General features: G+C 41.9%; 2 protein-coding genes across 6 annotated transcripts in view; one reads left to right on the forward strand and one right to left on the reverse strand.

The window, feature by feature from the left end:
- LOC110375207 (uncharacterized protein KIAA0930 homolog) overlaps positions 1 to 14,928 on the forward strand; it is a 41,223-nt gene that overhangs the window by 9,901 nt on the left and 16,394 nt on the right. For 2 of the 4 annotated variants that reach the window (XM_021333241.3, XM_021333242.3), the window contains exons 3-4: positions 936 to 1,118; positions 6,103 to 6,201. In XM_021333241.3, the coding sequence (XP_021188916.1) occupies positions 936 to 1,118; positions 6,103 to 6,201 (282 nt within the window). Of the gene's footprint in view, positions 1 to 935; positions 1,119 to 5,574; positions 5,913 to 6,102; positions 6,202 to 14,928 lie in introns of those variants that run through there. The other 2 variants (XM_021333246.3, XM_021333244.3) reach the window with 2 other exon arrangements.
- Positions 387 to 14,928, reverse strand: part of LOC110375208 (phosphatidylcholine:ceramide cholinephosphotransferase 2) — an 81,280-nt gene continuing 66,738 nt past the window's right edge. The window contains exons 1-2 of one of the 2 annotated variants that reach the window (XM_021333249.3): positions 3,266 to 3,883; positions 387 to 2,522 (exon numbers count right to left, since the gene is read on the reverse strand). In XM_021333249.3, coding sequence (XP_021188924.1) covers positions 1,168 to 2,496 — 1,329 coding nt within the window. In that variant the 5' untranslated portion in view covers positions 2,497 to 2,522; positions 3,266 to 3,883 and the 3' untranslated portion in view covers positions 387 to 1,167. Of the gene's footprint in view, positions 2,523 to 3,265; positions 3,884 to 14,928 lie in introns of those variants that run through there. The other variant, XM_021333247.3, reaches the window with a different exon arrangement.

Below are 14,928 nucleotides of genomic sequence, written 5' to 3' on the forward strand. Positions count from 1 at the left end.
TGTTTGTGTCAGACAACAATATGCTATGACCATATAAATAGTTATAGCGGAATAGTTTAATGCTGGTAATTAGTTGCTGAACTAACTTGTCAATTATGTGTTTTATGATACAATTAATCTCCCTTGTGCGTCCTTATCTTTTGTTCTTAATTTAAGTCCAAAAACAAAAATATAATAATGGCAAAGCAATGATGATGCCTCCTCTAGATCTCGTTAATGATATCAGTAAACATGACATCATGTGACTGTGTGGAATGTTTTCTAAGTGTTGTTGGTGCCCGCTGCTAGTGTTACTGACTCTAGTTCCATCAATTCTAATTTAGCACCATTTATGTTGAATGTTACAAATTCTACATGGTAATATTTCGGAATACAAAAAGTATGCATTAACAACAGTTATGTATGTACTTTATTTTAAACAATATAAAAATATTATTTCTTATAGTAGGCTGCTGGTACAACAAGTACATGTACTTATACGCAACTCCCGGCACTGTCCGTGCTACTTGCGTACATTCGCTCGTCACCAACTATACATTAATCACAGTATATTTTTTTCTAATAAATACTTAGTAAGTTTTAACTTTGATTCGAGGTTGTTCAATAACCACTTATAAACTATACAATTTACAAAAACAAAAATTCTATCAACAGTTCACCGTACATAATTGATCGATTAAATTATTGTTCTTTGTCAAATAAAATCAAATCTTACAATTATATTCAACAATAAAAGCATAGGGTAGTCACTTTGTATAGAACAGTTTGCAATAGTTGTGAGGGAATAAATATTATGCTCACTTTGCGAATTATCACATTTGACACGTAGCGGTCACTGAATGTCCCTCGCGGTTGTCGCGAGCGCACTGTAAGCACAGCCTAGCAGCGCGGGGCAGCGGCGCCACCGCTCACCCGGCCCGCGCGCCTGTTCGCAGACCGACGTCGAGGTGTTCCGGAAGGATTCCAAGAAGCTGCCCATCGGAGACCCCGAGATAGACTGGGAGGAGACGGTCTACCTTAATCTGATCGTGCATCAGTTTGACTACACGCTAACGCTGGCCATCTGCACGCGGACCAGTCCCAAGGAGCTGCAGGTCCTCAAGCGGCACTCGCAAAAGGTGAGCGTCATACGCGTTCCGGCGGCGGCAGCGTCGCGCGCGCGCGTCACTAGCTGAGCCGACTGAAGAGCTTGGTGCGTGGCCACGGCAGCGGCCAGTCGTAGCGCCGCGGCACCGGCCCGCGCACGTTGCGCTCCAGGTACGTGAACAGCCAGTACCACCACTCGCGCTGGATCATGTAGTGGTTGTAGCCGTTGCCGCTGCGGTGCGGCGTCACCAGCAGCGAGTGGAACGTCCAGAACAGGCGCGTGGTCACGTAGTACGCGATCACCACGTCCACCGTGTAGTGGCCGTGCGCCAGCAGCACGAACGACACGCCCAGCAGCGCAGAGCCCCACATGGCCCAGTGCATCGGCCACAGCTTCTTCGGCGAGTACTCCGCCACTATGAGGTAACTCAACACCAGGACCATGGTGTGACCCGAGTATATGTAGTCGCCGCAGTACGTGTGTTTGCCGTTTATTGATAATCCGAACCCGGATATTAAGTAGAACATTCTCTTGATGACTAGTAGCGGCGTGGTGTTATTACTCTTGGGGCTACAGTAGTAGGTGGTGCTTGACACCGGAAGCACAGTCACAAACATGGTGACTGACCGGTACAGGTACAGTAGGCCGATTATGAAGAATAGCCGTCTCGCCACGATGAACCGATGCTTGTGGAAGACGACCACGAGCATGGCGACTGTGGTTGATATCATTATAAGGTACTCGGAGACGGCGAGCCCCCAGTCTCTGGCGCCGACGTTATCTAATATGATGTCGTTGAGCGGCGGCGTCGTATTTCTATCTGGCAGTCTTTCGTGCACTAGTGACAGCGACATCATATTTACACAGACGCACATAAACAGGAAGAAGAATGATATAATAGTTTTCCATATTTCCTTGGGATACCTCTCCTCCCTGACGGCGCCGGGCGGGATCTCGACGATGAAGTCGCCGGCGTGCGCGCGCTGCGGCGAGTGGTCCTGGTCGGGGTCGGACTCGTCCGTGGTGGGCTGCGGCGCGTCCGCCTTCACGGTGCGCGCCAGCAGCGGCTGGCGCTGCATGAGCTCGGCCTGGCTGGGCATGTCGGGCGGTCGCGGGTCGCTGTGTTGTCGCGCCGCGTTGTTGTTCAGGTCATTCCGCTTGAGGCGCGCCTCGAAGTTGATGCCTTTGATCTCGTCGTGCGCGGTGTGTGCGGCTATGTCCACATCGCAGAGCGGCGGCGAGGCGCGCGGCGTCGGCGGCGGCGAGGGCGCTCGCGGCACCAGCGCTAGCTGCTTGGCCGGCAGCTCATTGGCGAGGTATACTCGCACCGACTCGACCAGCGGCTCTGCGAGGTTTATCTGCTTTGGCGGCGATGGCTCCTTGTCTGGGGAGCGCGACGAGATCGTCATCCAATCACCATTCGGTTGGATCGAACCTGAAATACAGAGAAACTTCGTGTTAACTCCTCCTGTCTTTGTATAACTACTTTCATCAATCCTGTCCTATAGTTGACAATATAGTGTAATAAACACAAGGCAGGTAATAATCAGCAAAGTTACTTTCGCATATATTGCACAAAATATAAAAACATATCCATTTTCTACAATAGTTAAATTTTATTGTTGTAGGAAGTCTTCTAGCCAATAATGGCTTCAATGAAATAACCGACAGCTTTAGCGTTTTCGCGTTATTACCGATCAGTAAGGGGTTTGTTGATTAGAATCACGTAACGGCAAACTCGAATGTTACTTGATTAATTGAGATAGGTATATAAGTTGTTGTGAATTAGCATGTGTCGTTTTGAATTGATGTTTTGTAAATATGGTCGTTTCTAGAAGATACATCGTAAACAAAATAACAATGGCAGCGGAGGTACGGTTCAAAGACCGAGGGTTATGATTGCGCGACACGGAGGCGCGGGTGAGCGGCGCGGCGAGCCGGCACCGGCGCCCCTCCTTGCCGTATTGTCAGATGATAATAATTACCCGCCGCCGCGCGTCGTGTCGGAGCCCCGAGCCTGCGCCCCTCGGCGCGACCCACCAGATTCTATTTACTATTACACGAGACATTTATAGACCGCCCGACGACAGATTTCTCTTTATCTACGTGTTCTGCGACTAGTTTTCGGTGCGCGTATAGAAAGCTCGTTAACAGAGTCCCCGCTTTGCTCCGACTTACCCGATCAATGTGCGAGCTGTCATCCAGCGGGAACGGGGCGCCTCATCGATTGGATGTCCCGGTCCTGGTATGCGCCCGATAGAAAGCCGGAAAGCCTGACTCGCATCCAGTAAAATCACAAGCACGTAAACGAGGTCGAAATGGAAAACGTTATGCATAAACACTACACTGCGCGGGTAACGGTATTGCACTCACGAAAAGGCGTTCGATTATGAGCCTCTGAACGCGAAATTGCATTCACAGCGATGTTCACTACACTATACGAAGGTCTCCGACGACAACACAGGAATAATTTTATTATACGGCAGACATAACCGCTGCGAGCGTGCGTGTGCAGGGGCGGCCGCGTACTAGAAAACGAAAAGATGTAGCACTGGTTGGCTTCGGTCCGCCGGCGTTCGGGCGTTGTCGGTTATGTTCGCGCGCGCTCGGCTCAATGGAAGCAATTACGCGCGGCAGTGACGTCACAGCGAGACGTTCTAGTCCCTACTCCGTGCGGGTGCACCCGGCGCGGCCGTGTCGGCACAAGCGAGCGGCCGCGGCGCCGACTATTGCCAATGAGAATTCTGTTTGTTTTTCATCTATCACCACCGCATTTGCAACACTATGATTTTGTTCTCGATTTTATAAAGTCAAATTTGAGGATTTTGGAGAAGATTTTCTAGCCGTGGTAGGTAAAGGAATTCCTCATTCATGCTTCAATAGAACTGTGACCTTTTGGCACAGTTTCACAAGATCAATGGTTTTACTAAATAAATAGATACAGACAGATTTACTTGTATTAGGTACCTAAAGTACCTAAGTACCTACCTACTAAGTACATTAAATTGTGTGAAAATATTTAAAAATATATATATAAATTCACTTACTTGAAAATATAACTTAAATAGTTAATATATTTTCCCGTAGGTACCTATAGGTAATATGCTTTTCGACGAGCGTGTCGAATTTTCTGGGGAAGGATAATAATAGCCAGTCGTAACTTGTAAGTCAATTAAGTGACTAATGGACTTAGCTGCCATAGTTCAAGTGACTATACGATATAGCAATTAATTCCTGGAATAATGCGGATAACTTGTACAACGCAACGCTTCTTTGAACGTTTCAAAGTGCAAGTGATACGTAGGCACGGTCCCATTGTAAATATGTATTAGTATGCACAAACGTGCAACATACGGTTGTGGCGGGATTTGGGTCAAGGTGTTCAAGCAAGGGGGCATTGCCTGCACTCCGATCCCTCGGCGAGGAGATCTCCTTTGTTAACGGTTCTCAATCCTAAAAAAGCAAAAATAATCATTTCAAAACAAGTGCCAGTGACGTACAGCGATACTGCAGCAAGGTCATGCAGATTAGAATTCGCTTCCTCGGTTTCCGTGGCTTTTAGCGAAAATCACTAAGTACCTACTGAACTTGAAACCTCTGTTGTTGTAATTTGTGGATAGGCAAAATGATATCGAGCGGAATGAACATTTTTTGTGGCTATTGCATCTGTAGTTGCTCGTAGTTTGGGTCAATAATTCATCGTGAACGAACGAAGTGGTTGATTGGTACACCCAAAAAAGGACTAAGTAAATATGTCGAGTCATGGTTGTAGTGGCTTCCTGTTGGTTTATTAGTTTGCTTTAAGAACTCGCGAGTCCAACTCTACACTCTCTAGTTTAATTTTGATGATTTAACGGCTATGTTGTTTCTTCCCTGTTATAAGTTCTGGGTTCTAGTAACGTTCAGGCTGATTTACGTGAATGTTTTGTCAACAAATGAATATTGGTCCGTTGGTTTGCCGGGAGTAATGACTGGCTCGGAGCGGCTGTATACGTGGGCGATCTGTGTCAGCTCCCCGATATAGCTGCCAACCTATCTACGTCGTCACGCTACAAATATTTCATTTTATCATTTGAATGTGTTTTGGCGCTATCATAATACCTTTTTAATTAGGCGGATTAGAACAAATTACTACAGAGTTATCATCGAACATTAGGTACTTACATTTTTTTTCAATAATGAAACGAAAACAATTATTGTAAAGAGGAACGTTCGTAAAACGATTTTCTGTCATTTCAAATGCAAAATACAGATTCTAACTTGGCATATTTGGTTTGTATGAGAATGACTTTCGTCATAGTCTCGTAGATTTGCCAGATTTGATACCGAATGCGAGAATTTTATTTAATTTCCCAGCTTTGATCGAACACTTCAATATTTTTGTGAAGTCTAAACTCATAGTAGGTACGAGAGCCCACTACCAAAACCATGTCTCATAGCAATACGGCAAAACCCTATTAAATCGATAGATACGATTATCCTGAACTCGAAACTACCAATATCAGACATTTTCCGCGTAGCGTTTGATCTGATCGAATTTTCAAAATTGTCAAAGAATTTTAGCCAATTGCATCATAGCAATATGTCTGATTTGCAGACTGTAGTTGAATGATAGTTTTGAGATATCTTCTGAGGTGAGACAAAAAATTTGGTCGTGGGCTCTCGTGCTATCAATAAAACCGCTGGTATGGTTATCTTACCTACCTAATAAGGTTGAGTCCAGTCAAATTATTAATTTGCATTATTTTGTCCTGAGGGAAATTTACCTGCTGCGGTCAACATTATCAATATGTGGTTAACGTTAATTGTTGTATCGTCATTTTATGTGAGTATCTCTTTACAAGTCATTCAGTATTATTATAAATGTATAGTTAGATATGTATTTAGAGATGGGGCAGTAGGAAGGTGACCCAGCGTGTAAGATTTTGGCAATGTAATTTCTCCTTGCTTGACATAATTCTTGAAATAAGTGTTGTACCGTGTGTACCCATTACAATGACAATGTGACCGTGCAGGTGTACGCGTCGCCCAGCCGCCGCAAGATGGACACGAAGGGCGAGGGCGAGGAGATGACCTACCCCCACATCTGCTTCATGGTGGACAACTTCGACGAGGTCAGTACGCTCGGGATGATTCTTATCATTGACTTTGAAACAGTTTTGACAATAGTTCCCATGCCTAATAACATTATTGGAATGGGAACAATTGCCAAAACATTACTAACAAGAAACAAATTCTGAGCATCGAAATACGCGGATCTGCATAAAATTGATACATGATTTTGTAGAGTAGAGAAACGTCATCTTTAACATTTTGAGCATATCAAGTAATAATAAACGCACACGTTTATTATTCGGATCATTTGCCTCAGAGACAATGTACCTACTACGTTGTAGGCCCGACTTTTTTATCCTAAAATTAATGATCACCCAGTGAGCTAGATTCTGAAACGGGCAGTGTTTGTACCTGATATTGCAAGTACATAGCATCACATTATGATGTTTTGATAGTATATGATCGTCCGACATAGCGCTACTGGCTTGATGAATGGCATGTTTAAGTCAACATTACTCCTTTATTTAAAACAGTTCTCGTGTTCGGATAACGTTCAAAGCTAGTATAAACAATAATACAATACAATAATATTGAGTAGTGCTAAACGGTCACTGTGTAAATATGTTAGTTGGAATGTCGTTTGTACTATAATGTTAGATAGTGAAGGATTAGTTACGGTCGAGATTTTGTAAAGTTAATAAAATCATTGCACAGAGTGATACTGCGGAATGCCTGATTTCTTTAAACGGTTAACTAAACTCGATAATAGAAACCTAACTTCAAAGCTCTCTTCAAACACACTGACATAAATACGTGCAAATTTCATGCTGAATTAATCACAAAAATATTTTGGGCTTTTGTGTTTTTTCTAGCAATAGGATATACCCCGGCGAGAATTGATATACCTTCTCGTATATACTTCCTACGAAACCGAAAATACACGAGCGATTCGTCTTCGGCGAATACGCGGAGATGTTTATCTAAGGTGCGCCTCAAGGCCGACAGCGCCGCGCTTGTTTCTAGTTCACTTCAGCACAACATCCGAACGTGGCGCGGTAATTAACTTCCAACTCGAAACATTTACACTAAAACAACGGCAGACGACTTCTCGATGTCCTGAGGCCAACAACATATGTTTATGTAGCTCTGTATTCTATTATTTCGGTTATTTTTGGGATCGTTATCTCTATTACTCTAAAAATATCAACAGCTGCGTTGACATTTTCTATTCCAAGATAAGAAACCCGATGGCATATAATATGTCAGTTCTAGAACCTCGAATGTGTTAATGTGGCTGATATTGATGATGATATTCAAAGTCTCGTTCCTGTTTGCGTTAGCTTCGCCTGGCACAGTCGGTGGAGCGCCGCGTGGCGAGTGCTCGCGCACCGAGCCGGGCCTGGCCTGGCTGTCCCTTCATTGTGTCTGTCGATAATTATACAGTTGGCGCTGCATCGGCGGTGCTCGGTAAACGGCCCCTATCTGCGCAGTCTGTCTTCATCATGCAGCTGTCATCGCTCATGTCTGTACCAATCACGTATTTAGATTCACACGAGTATAAAACGAAATTCTTTTATCTCTATAAACAATGACATTAATAATATCTTGTTTCTGAAGGCTTGGGAACTTGCGATTTGTATGCATATAAAACTCGTTCCAAGTTATTTCTGCCCCGCTTAAATGGCTGCGCATTAATTTCCATCAGTTGATGCGATTAGCTAATTATCACACAATTAGCGATTGGCATTGAACTGGACGGTGATTAGTGATTACCTTATATCTGTAGTTTGATAGCCTCAGTTTTTAAACTAATTGTTCGTTATCAGGAACAGGTTTCGCGAGTCAGCCTCGTTAGTGAAATGTTTGTGTTCGTTGTTACGTCACGATGACTGTTACGATTGTGAAGGAGTTTTATTTCTCTAGCTGGGTTGTCACCAACTATTTTAAGGATCTGAATCAGGAATTTGTTCAATGACTGCGACCCCTACGGGTACGTAAGATCAGAATTTGGTGTTGCCTTTTCAATAGGATTGTTAAAAGTTCTCGAAATTATGGCGCGTCGTTGTTCCTAGTGATTTAAATATTATTAAATCGATAACAAAAGGCGATTTTAAAGTGTAGCTAGGGTAATATGGAAATGATAAGTATTGATTAGCTTAATTACTGACAGATTTTTCAAAATTGTGTCTCTCTGTTCAGCTGTGTAAATAATTGCCAAATAATAGTTGACAGATTAGCTGTATTAGATTGTAGCTGTCCAATATAATGTGTGTTGTTAAGAATAGCGTGTTGGGGGCGGCGCGGGCGCTCCTCTCAGCGCGTCCTCTGCGCGGCGACCTTGCGCGCGAGCACTGTCGTGTGCGTCGTGCTGCGCGCGCTGACCGATATGCAGCGCCGATAGCGTGTGTGCATACTACACGCCCGGAGATAAAAATAAATACTGCCAACGTCGTCGCTTTCATTAAACGACTCGTTGCATTTAATCGCACTTCATCATTGTTATCGTGGTTTTGCTCCTTGCTTGATTGGATTTGATGATTGCCTAGATTGATGCAACGCAGCCTCGTGCAATTTTTGCCTCTTTGCAAGCAAAGACATTTAATTGTATTCGACTGGCTGGTCTTTTTATTACACTCCCAGTAAATAGATTGGTTGTATTGTAAATTTTAATGTTGTTAAGCCAACCGCATGAGCGCTAACTTGCATACTTGGGCTAACTTGCGTGGGAAAGTGAAGCGTCCGCTCTCTGTAATATGGTATTCCAAAGTGACACCAGTCAATTTTCACTCTTAATAATGGGAGCTTTGATAACTTGTATAGGCTTCACTAGGTACATGGAGCTTGTGATCACTGAAGTGATCACACTTGAATAATACAGAATTTTTAATCGTCAGAGACCTGAGTTTAGGGTCTTATCATCGGAATAATAGATAGACATTACAGTATGTATTATCGTAGCGGTCGCGTCCCTGAACTCTAAATATATTACTGGAGCCAGTCTAGTTGGCTCCCAGTAGAACATGGCGACAATTTCTCAGTAGTTACGAGATGTATGGTGCTATAAAACTCGGGTCAGCGTGGCGCGTGTCGTGCCTTGCTGTGGTACGGGTGGTTCTCACTGTCATCGTGATTATTATAGACCTAGTTTACTAGCAATAACATAAACTGCAAATATTCACTTATTATTCACATATTATTAGTATGCAGAGAGATATTATAAAAAATAAGCTTTCCAGATGGGATGGTATTTGCTACGACGCTAATGAGATTGTACACAGACGATTTGATCAGTGGCTGCGATCAAATTGCCTATGTACAGTTAATAGGTCAGCGAGCACGTATCGTAGGTTCTCTTATATAAATTGACGCGCCACAGTGGCCTACTTCGCGTACCCACACCAGCACTGTAGTGTACAGTTCAAGCCTGATCCAAATGTCTGGGCTTTATCTCGCCCACCGCATATCGTGCTCGCTCTTATACTGCAGTAAAGTGACTTATATCAATATTACTAAGTATTGTTGTCAATTCGGTACACATACTTCAAAATAGGGTCAAAAGACTTGAAGTAGCTATTTGAAAGTCATTCTCCAAGCCATTACTAGGTAAATAACCCAAGGTTCCGCACCTACAGAACTTTTCAGTCCAGGTTACCTCAACGATTTAGTGAGACTAACGAGACGAATTTTCACTAATATTTCATATAACATTTAGAAAATATATATAAAGCATGGCAAAGTGGTATTGGAACTTGCGTGCTTCGAACCGCGCACTATTACTTGAAAGGCAGGTCTAAATCACTGCCAGGATACAATACTTAATACGGTAAAAGTTATAATTACATACATATGTTATAATCCGTACTGGTAGTACATATGCCTCCAACCCAGTATATCAGTTTCCGCTGAGAGTGAAGGTGTAGGCGGGGGTATCGGGGGTATCTGGTCGCGCTCCAGTTGCCGCGGCTGCTTGGAAAGCCTCCAGGTGGCCCAATTGCATTGTGTTCCTATCGGCGTTTGGCTGGAGCGCTCGCTAATCCGAACACTTGTCTGCATTTATGTAGTGCGGATATATTGAGAGCACCGGCTCTTAGCCCAAGCACCTAGTCAAGAGCTGCTCTCAATTACATATCCACATCGTGTTTGGCAACTGAAGTAATTCTCGGGAATAAAGGCTGTTGTTTTTACAATATAACTCAAGACTTTGTATGCATCTATCAAATCGACAAAAACGTCTTTCAATGCGACAACTTCATATGAACTACATCAAGCAGATGAAGTAATTGTACCGATAGATTCCACTCCACAATCATGGTTTTCAAAAACAACAACATTGATTCATGTGTTCACAGAAGAGGCGTCACGTTACTAATGCGTACGCAGATCATGCTTATTTATCATTCGCCAGGCGACTGTGTGCTGTAAGCGGTGAATCATACAATGACGTCACCGTCAAAACTTGGACGACATCCCCGAGAGAATCGCGCTCATAGGGATGATGAGAGCTCTCCAAATATTTTATGAGTACTATCCTAACTGGCGTTGATTTGAGATGCGAAGTTTCAAATGATCTATCTGTAACGTTATTTAGGAGACACCATTGAGTGTAGTCAGCGCAATGTGGACGCGATTTCGGCGTGTATTGTATTGATCTCGTGAGAATCTGTGTTCAACAGTTAGCGAGGCGATGCGCTGCACGGAGCGAGCGGACCGACCGGTAATTAAATCCGGCCACAACCGGTGCACCACCGGCCCGGCGACTATCGATCACGTTTGTCTAATGAAACTGTAACATGAGCCTACGTACACCACAAAGGGTTTCTAAATTCATAAAGTTACCCGAGACAGTTAATTTCGCAGACCTTGTGCACGTCTGCTCGGCTGCTGTATTAGTGCCGCGTCTAGCATATTAATGAAGCACTTAGTTCGTAATTATTTCATTGCGTCTAAGTACAACAGCACCTAGTGTACGTTCCGACTCGACCACTGTTATGTATGATTAATAGTGCACGGATTACGGCAGAATGAAATGCAATGCAGCCGCAGACACTTTATTTTGGTGTCGGTATTTTCTAGCTGCGCTTTCGATAGCAAACATAATATTTTTTAGCGTTGGACGTCTACATTTATTGTTCCCGACACAGCCGTTATCAGCGATACACTTTCATTTAAAAGTAATAAGGTAGATTATCTCATAAACGTGTTATTATGGTATACCACGAGTGAGGCGATTGCCATCTTCAGGTGGTTTGCAGTGGCGAACACGCGAAGGAGACGGCCGACTGAGACACGCAATCGCGGTTCCATTAGGAGAATGTACGGCCTTATCGAAATATGATCATAACAATTATAACAATTATTATAATACAGCATATCTTGGAGAGGTGAAAGTCAATCATCAAGTTTAATATCACAGAATTAAATACTTTTAGTTTTTTCAGTTGTTACTAAATGACCGACAGTCAGTATCATCCAACATCAATGAACTGCACATGTACTATGGCGCATGTTTGGTCCATGGTGATCTCAAATTCCAATCAGTCCAATCGTAAAATCATGTCCATATAGAATGTATCAATTCAATGGTATTTACACATTATTTCAGGGAGCGACTATTAACTTGTGCTCATGGCCAAGACAATATTATTGTAATGTGAACAAAACTATTGATATAGTCACAAAATATTGATTTATTATTACAAATAAAGTTGAACAGGACTTGGCTTCTATGCGATCTCAAAACTTTTTACGGTGGAGGAATTGCGTAGAGGATTGGCTTTTTTTACATTTAATGTTTTTGGTGGGATCTAATTTATTTTTTGTAGGTCTCCTTCTTCTCTAAGTATATAACAAATTAAATTAACTTACATGCAACTAACGAAATATATAACAAACTAAATATGTAGAACTAAACTAGCACGTAAACAACATTTTTTTAAAATAAATTAAACAATTTCGAAATTGTCGAATTTTTTAATCGAATATCTTTTAGAATAAAAGAGATTTATTTCAGAGGTAGATGGCGCTATCACATGAAATTATTTGTTTTTTTTTTAACTAAAAACCGTAGCGCGATTTAGACCAGGACAACGCCATCTATCGAGCGAGCATGCAGTATTTATCGCACTGCATTAATATGAAAGATTTTATCATTATTCATTTTATTTTAACCTAGCTTTTTTATTCATATGTATGTATATTTAATACATAATAACAATATACCACACTACGTAACAATAAAACAAATAGTAACATTTTGTACATAAATAAATAACAAAGTTATCAATGCAGTCAAAATTCATACACAATGTTCTTGAAAAACCGCAAATATAAATTTGTTTCCTATTTTTTTATTAAGTTTTAAGGTTTTTATAATTTTCCCTTTATATGTAGCCAATAACCTATCTTGGTGCCAAATTTGAAGGTTCTAAGTTTGCTAGAAGTACCTTAGACTTTTGATGATCGGTCAGTGAGTGAGTCAGTGACAAAATGGTGTAACTTTGATCGCTCATAACTCGTAAACTATTTATTCAAATTTCTTGTAATTTTGGGACTGAGCTTGTTCTAATACTTACTCTTGGTCATCGAAAACCTAAACTCCTAGCTTTGTTCACATGGAAGATACAGGGGGCTGAAATAGCCGCGAAACGCTTCGAGAAAAGATGGTACGGCCGTGCCCGCTTTGCTCGAGTCTTGGCTGGGGCACTGCCGTGCCCTCAGATCTCGATGCAATAGTATAACATTCTTTAATTTCATCAAGTAAAATCTTGTGTTAGTCGTACTATTGAAATTCAGTACAATTTGTTCTGAATTGTGTTTCAGGCTTTATCGGCTAACTTTTTCCAACGACGCTGCTTTTAGTCAAACCAGATGCATGCCTGTGTTACCTCATCAACCTCCTCGTAAGAATTTTGAATGTAAAAAATAATTGGTCGTTATCTGCGTGATTAGATATAGTTTCACGTAAGCAACAACGGCATTCAGTAAATATGTCCGAAATTAATAAATAGGATACAAGAGAGGTTGTACATGCGCAGGCGCAGTCCTTGAGTGGCGGCCAGTGAGTCCGGCGCCCGGTGCGCGTGCACTGGTGTTGTGTTTCGTTCTCACGCCTCGCGCACACAACTTCGCTTCGTAGATACCTAGCTAGTTAGCCTACAATACGACGCTAAATAGGCTAGGTACAATTAAATCACTACTCTAAATACTAAAAGATTGTAAAATTCAACTGTGTTGTTACATAGAAAAATAATACGCTAAACAAGTATTTCATGTTGACATTCACTTTACTTCGAATGTTTCTCGATTCTTCTTTACGTTGCTTTTCGTTGTGCGAAAATATTTAATATTTAATCTACGAGTATTATATTTCAAATAAAAGAACAGAATAAGTGTGTTTTTATCGCAAACAGATCTGGCAGACATCTTAGGATGGATAGAGATGTTTGCATAAGATAGCTTGGTCGACTCGGAGGTGCTATGTTGTGGAAGCGATAAGCGAACGTCGTTATATTTAGCGTGGACGTACGCAGCCGGCCGTGTATCGCGCTTTATTCTCTAATATTATGCAGTTAGAAGCCAACTGCAGCACTGTGTGTGCACACAACACGTACAATATATCTCTCACACACAATGAACAGACAAGCCAATGAATAGCCCCGCAGTTGATGCACATCCTAGCTCTGTGAATAGATTATATTGTCGGCATTTAACCGTTATCTGGGTTCATATTCATTAGACTGTTGTGTTGTGTGATTGTGTGGTCAATACGCTGTGATTGCGGCCATGTGATTGCAATCTGCTGCTTCCAATCAATTGACTAAGCGATAATATTTCTCAATTGAAAAACATGAAGCCGTCATCGACGTTGGAAAAAACAGCCGATAAGAAGTTGTAATTGTCCTCTGTGCCTTGTGGTTTGACGCCATTAATACGACAGCCTGTCCTTGTGCACTGTGTAGGTTAATCATGAATCCGTCGTGTTTGTGTGTCTGTGTCAGTTATCTGGCGACCGACATGCAACTCAATGATATGCAAAAGAAATAGTTCTGCTGCTGATATGTGTGGAATTGTAGCGGACTTTGCATCCACACCTAATTGCGTGTTTATTGGAAATAATTAACGTGATTAGCTTAAGTATGAGTAATGGTATCAAGTGAGTCATGGAATACGAAGTGAACATTTTATGCCTAACTATACAGGGTGTTTGGCGCATGGACCGACAAAAATTTTTGGGGGATTCGTGAGGCCATGTACTAGTTTTCACTCATAGACCCAATGTCCTATATGTCACTGTATTCGAGATACGATTTTTTTTGTTTGTTTTTAAAAATTACCGGAACTATCACCTTTAAAACGCTATAACTTTTCAGTCTGTTGTCGAATTTACACCAAATCACTTTCATTGCGTTCTCTGATGTATTATTATTCCAAATAAAACATAAATTCATAGCACTAGATGGAAAAAAAATACTTGTTGAGCTTCCAAACTCTTAAAAATGAAAAAACGTATGAAAAATGTCAAATTCAAAATTAATTATAAAAAAAAGTAAAAGCTTTTATGAACTTCGTTTAATAAAAAAAAATTGCCTACTTAATACCCTTTCCAACGATATGCCACATGGGTGTGAAATCATTAATAATGTCGTCAAAATCAGAGCAGGAACGAACACGCACTCTAACGTCTCTAACAACGAACCCGTTTGATAGAACAATGGTAAGCAGGTAATTGGCAGGTAAACTGCCTGTCTCTTTCTTACGCATGAAAAATATCTCTTGTCTTTGTCTAT

Source organism: Helicoverpa armigera, chromosome 10, assembly GCF_030705265.1.
Source record: "Helicoverpa armigera isolate CAAS_96S chromosome 10, ASM3070526v1, whole genome shotgun sequence".
Classification (NCBI taxonomy): domain Eukaryota; kingdom Metazoa; phylum Arthropoda; class Insecta; order Lepidoptera; family Noctuidae; genus Helicoverpa; species Helicoverpa armigera.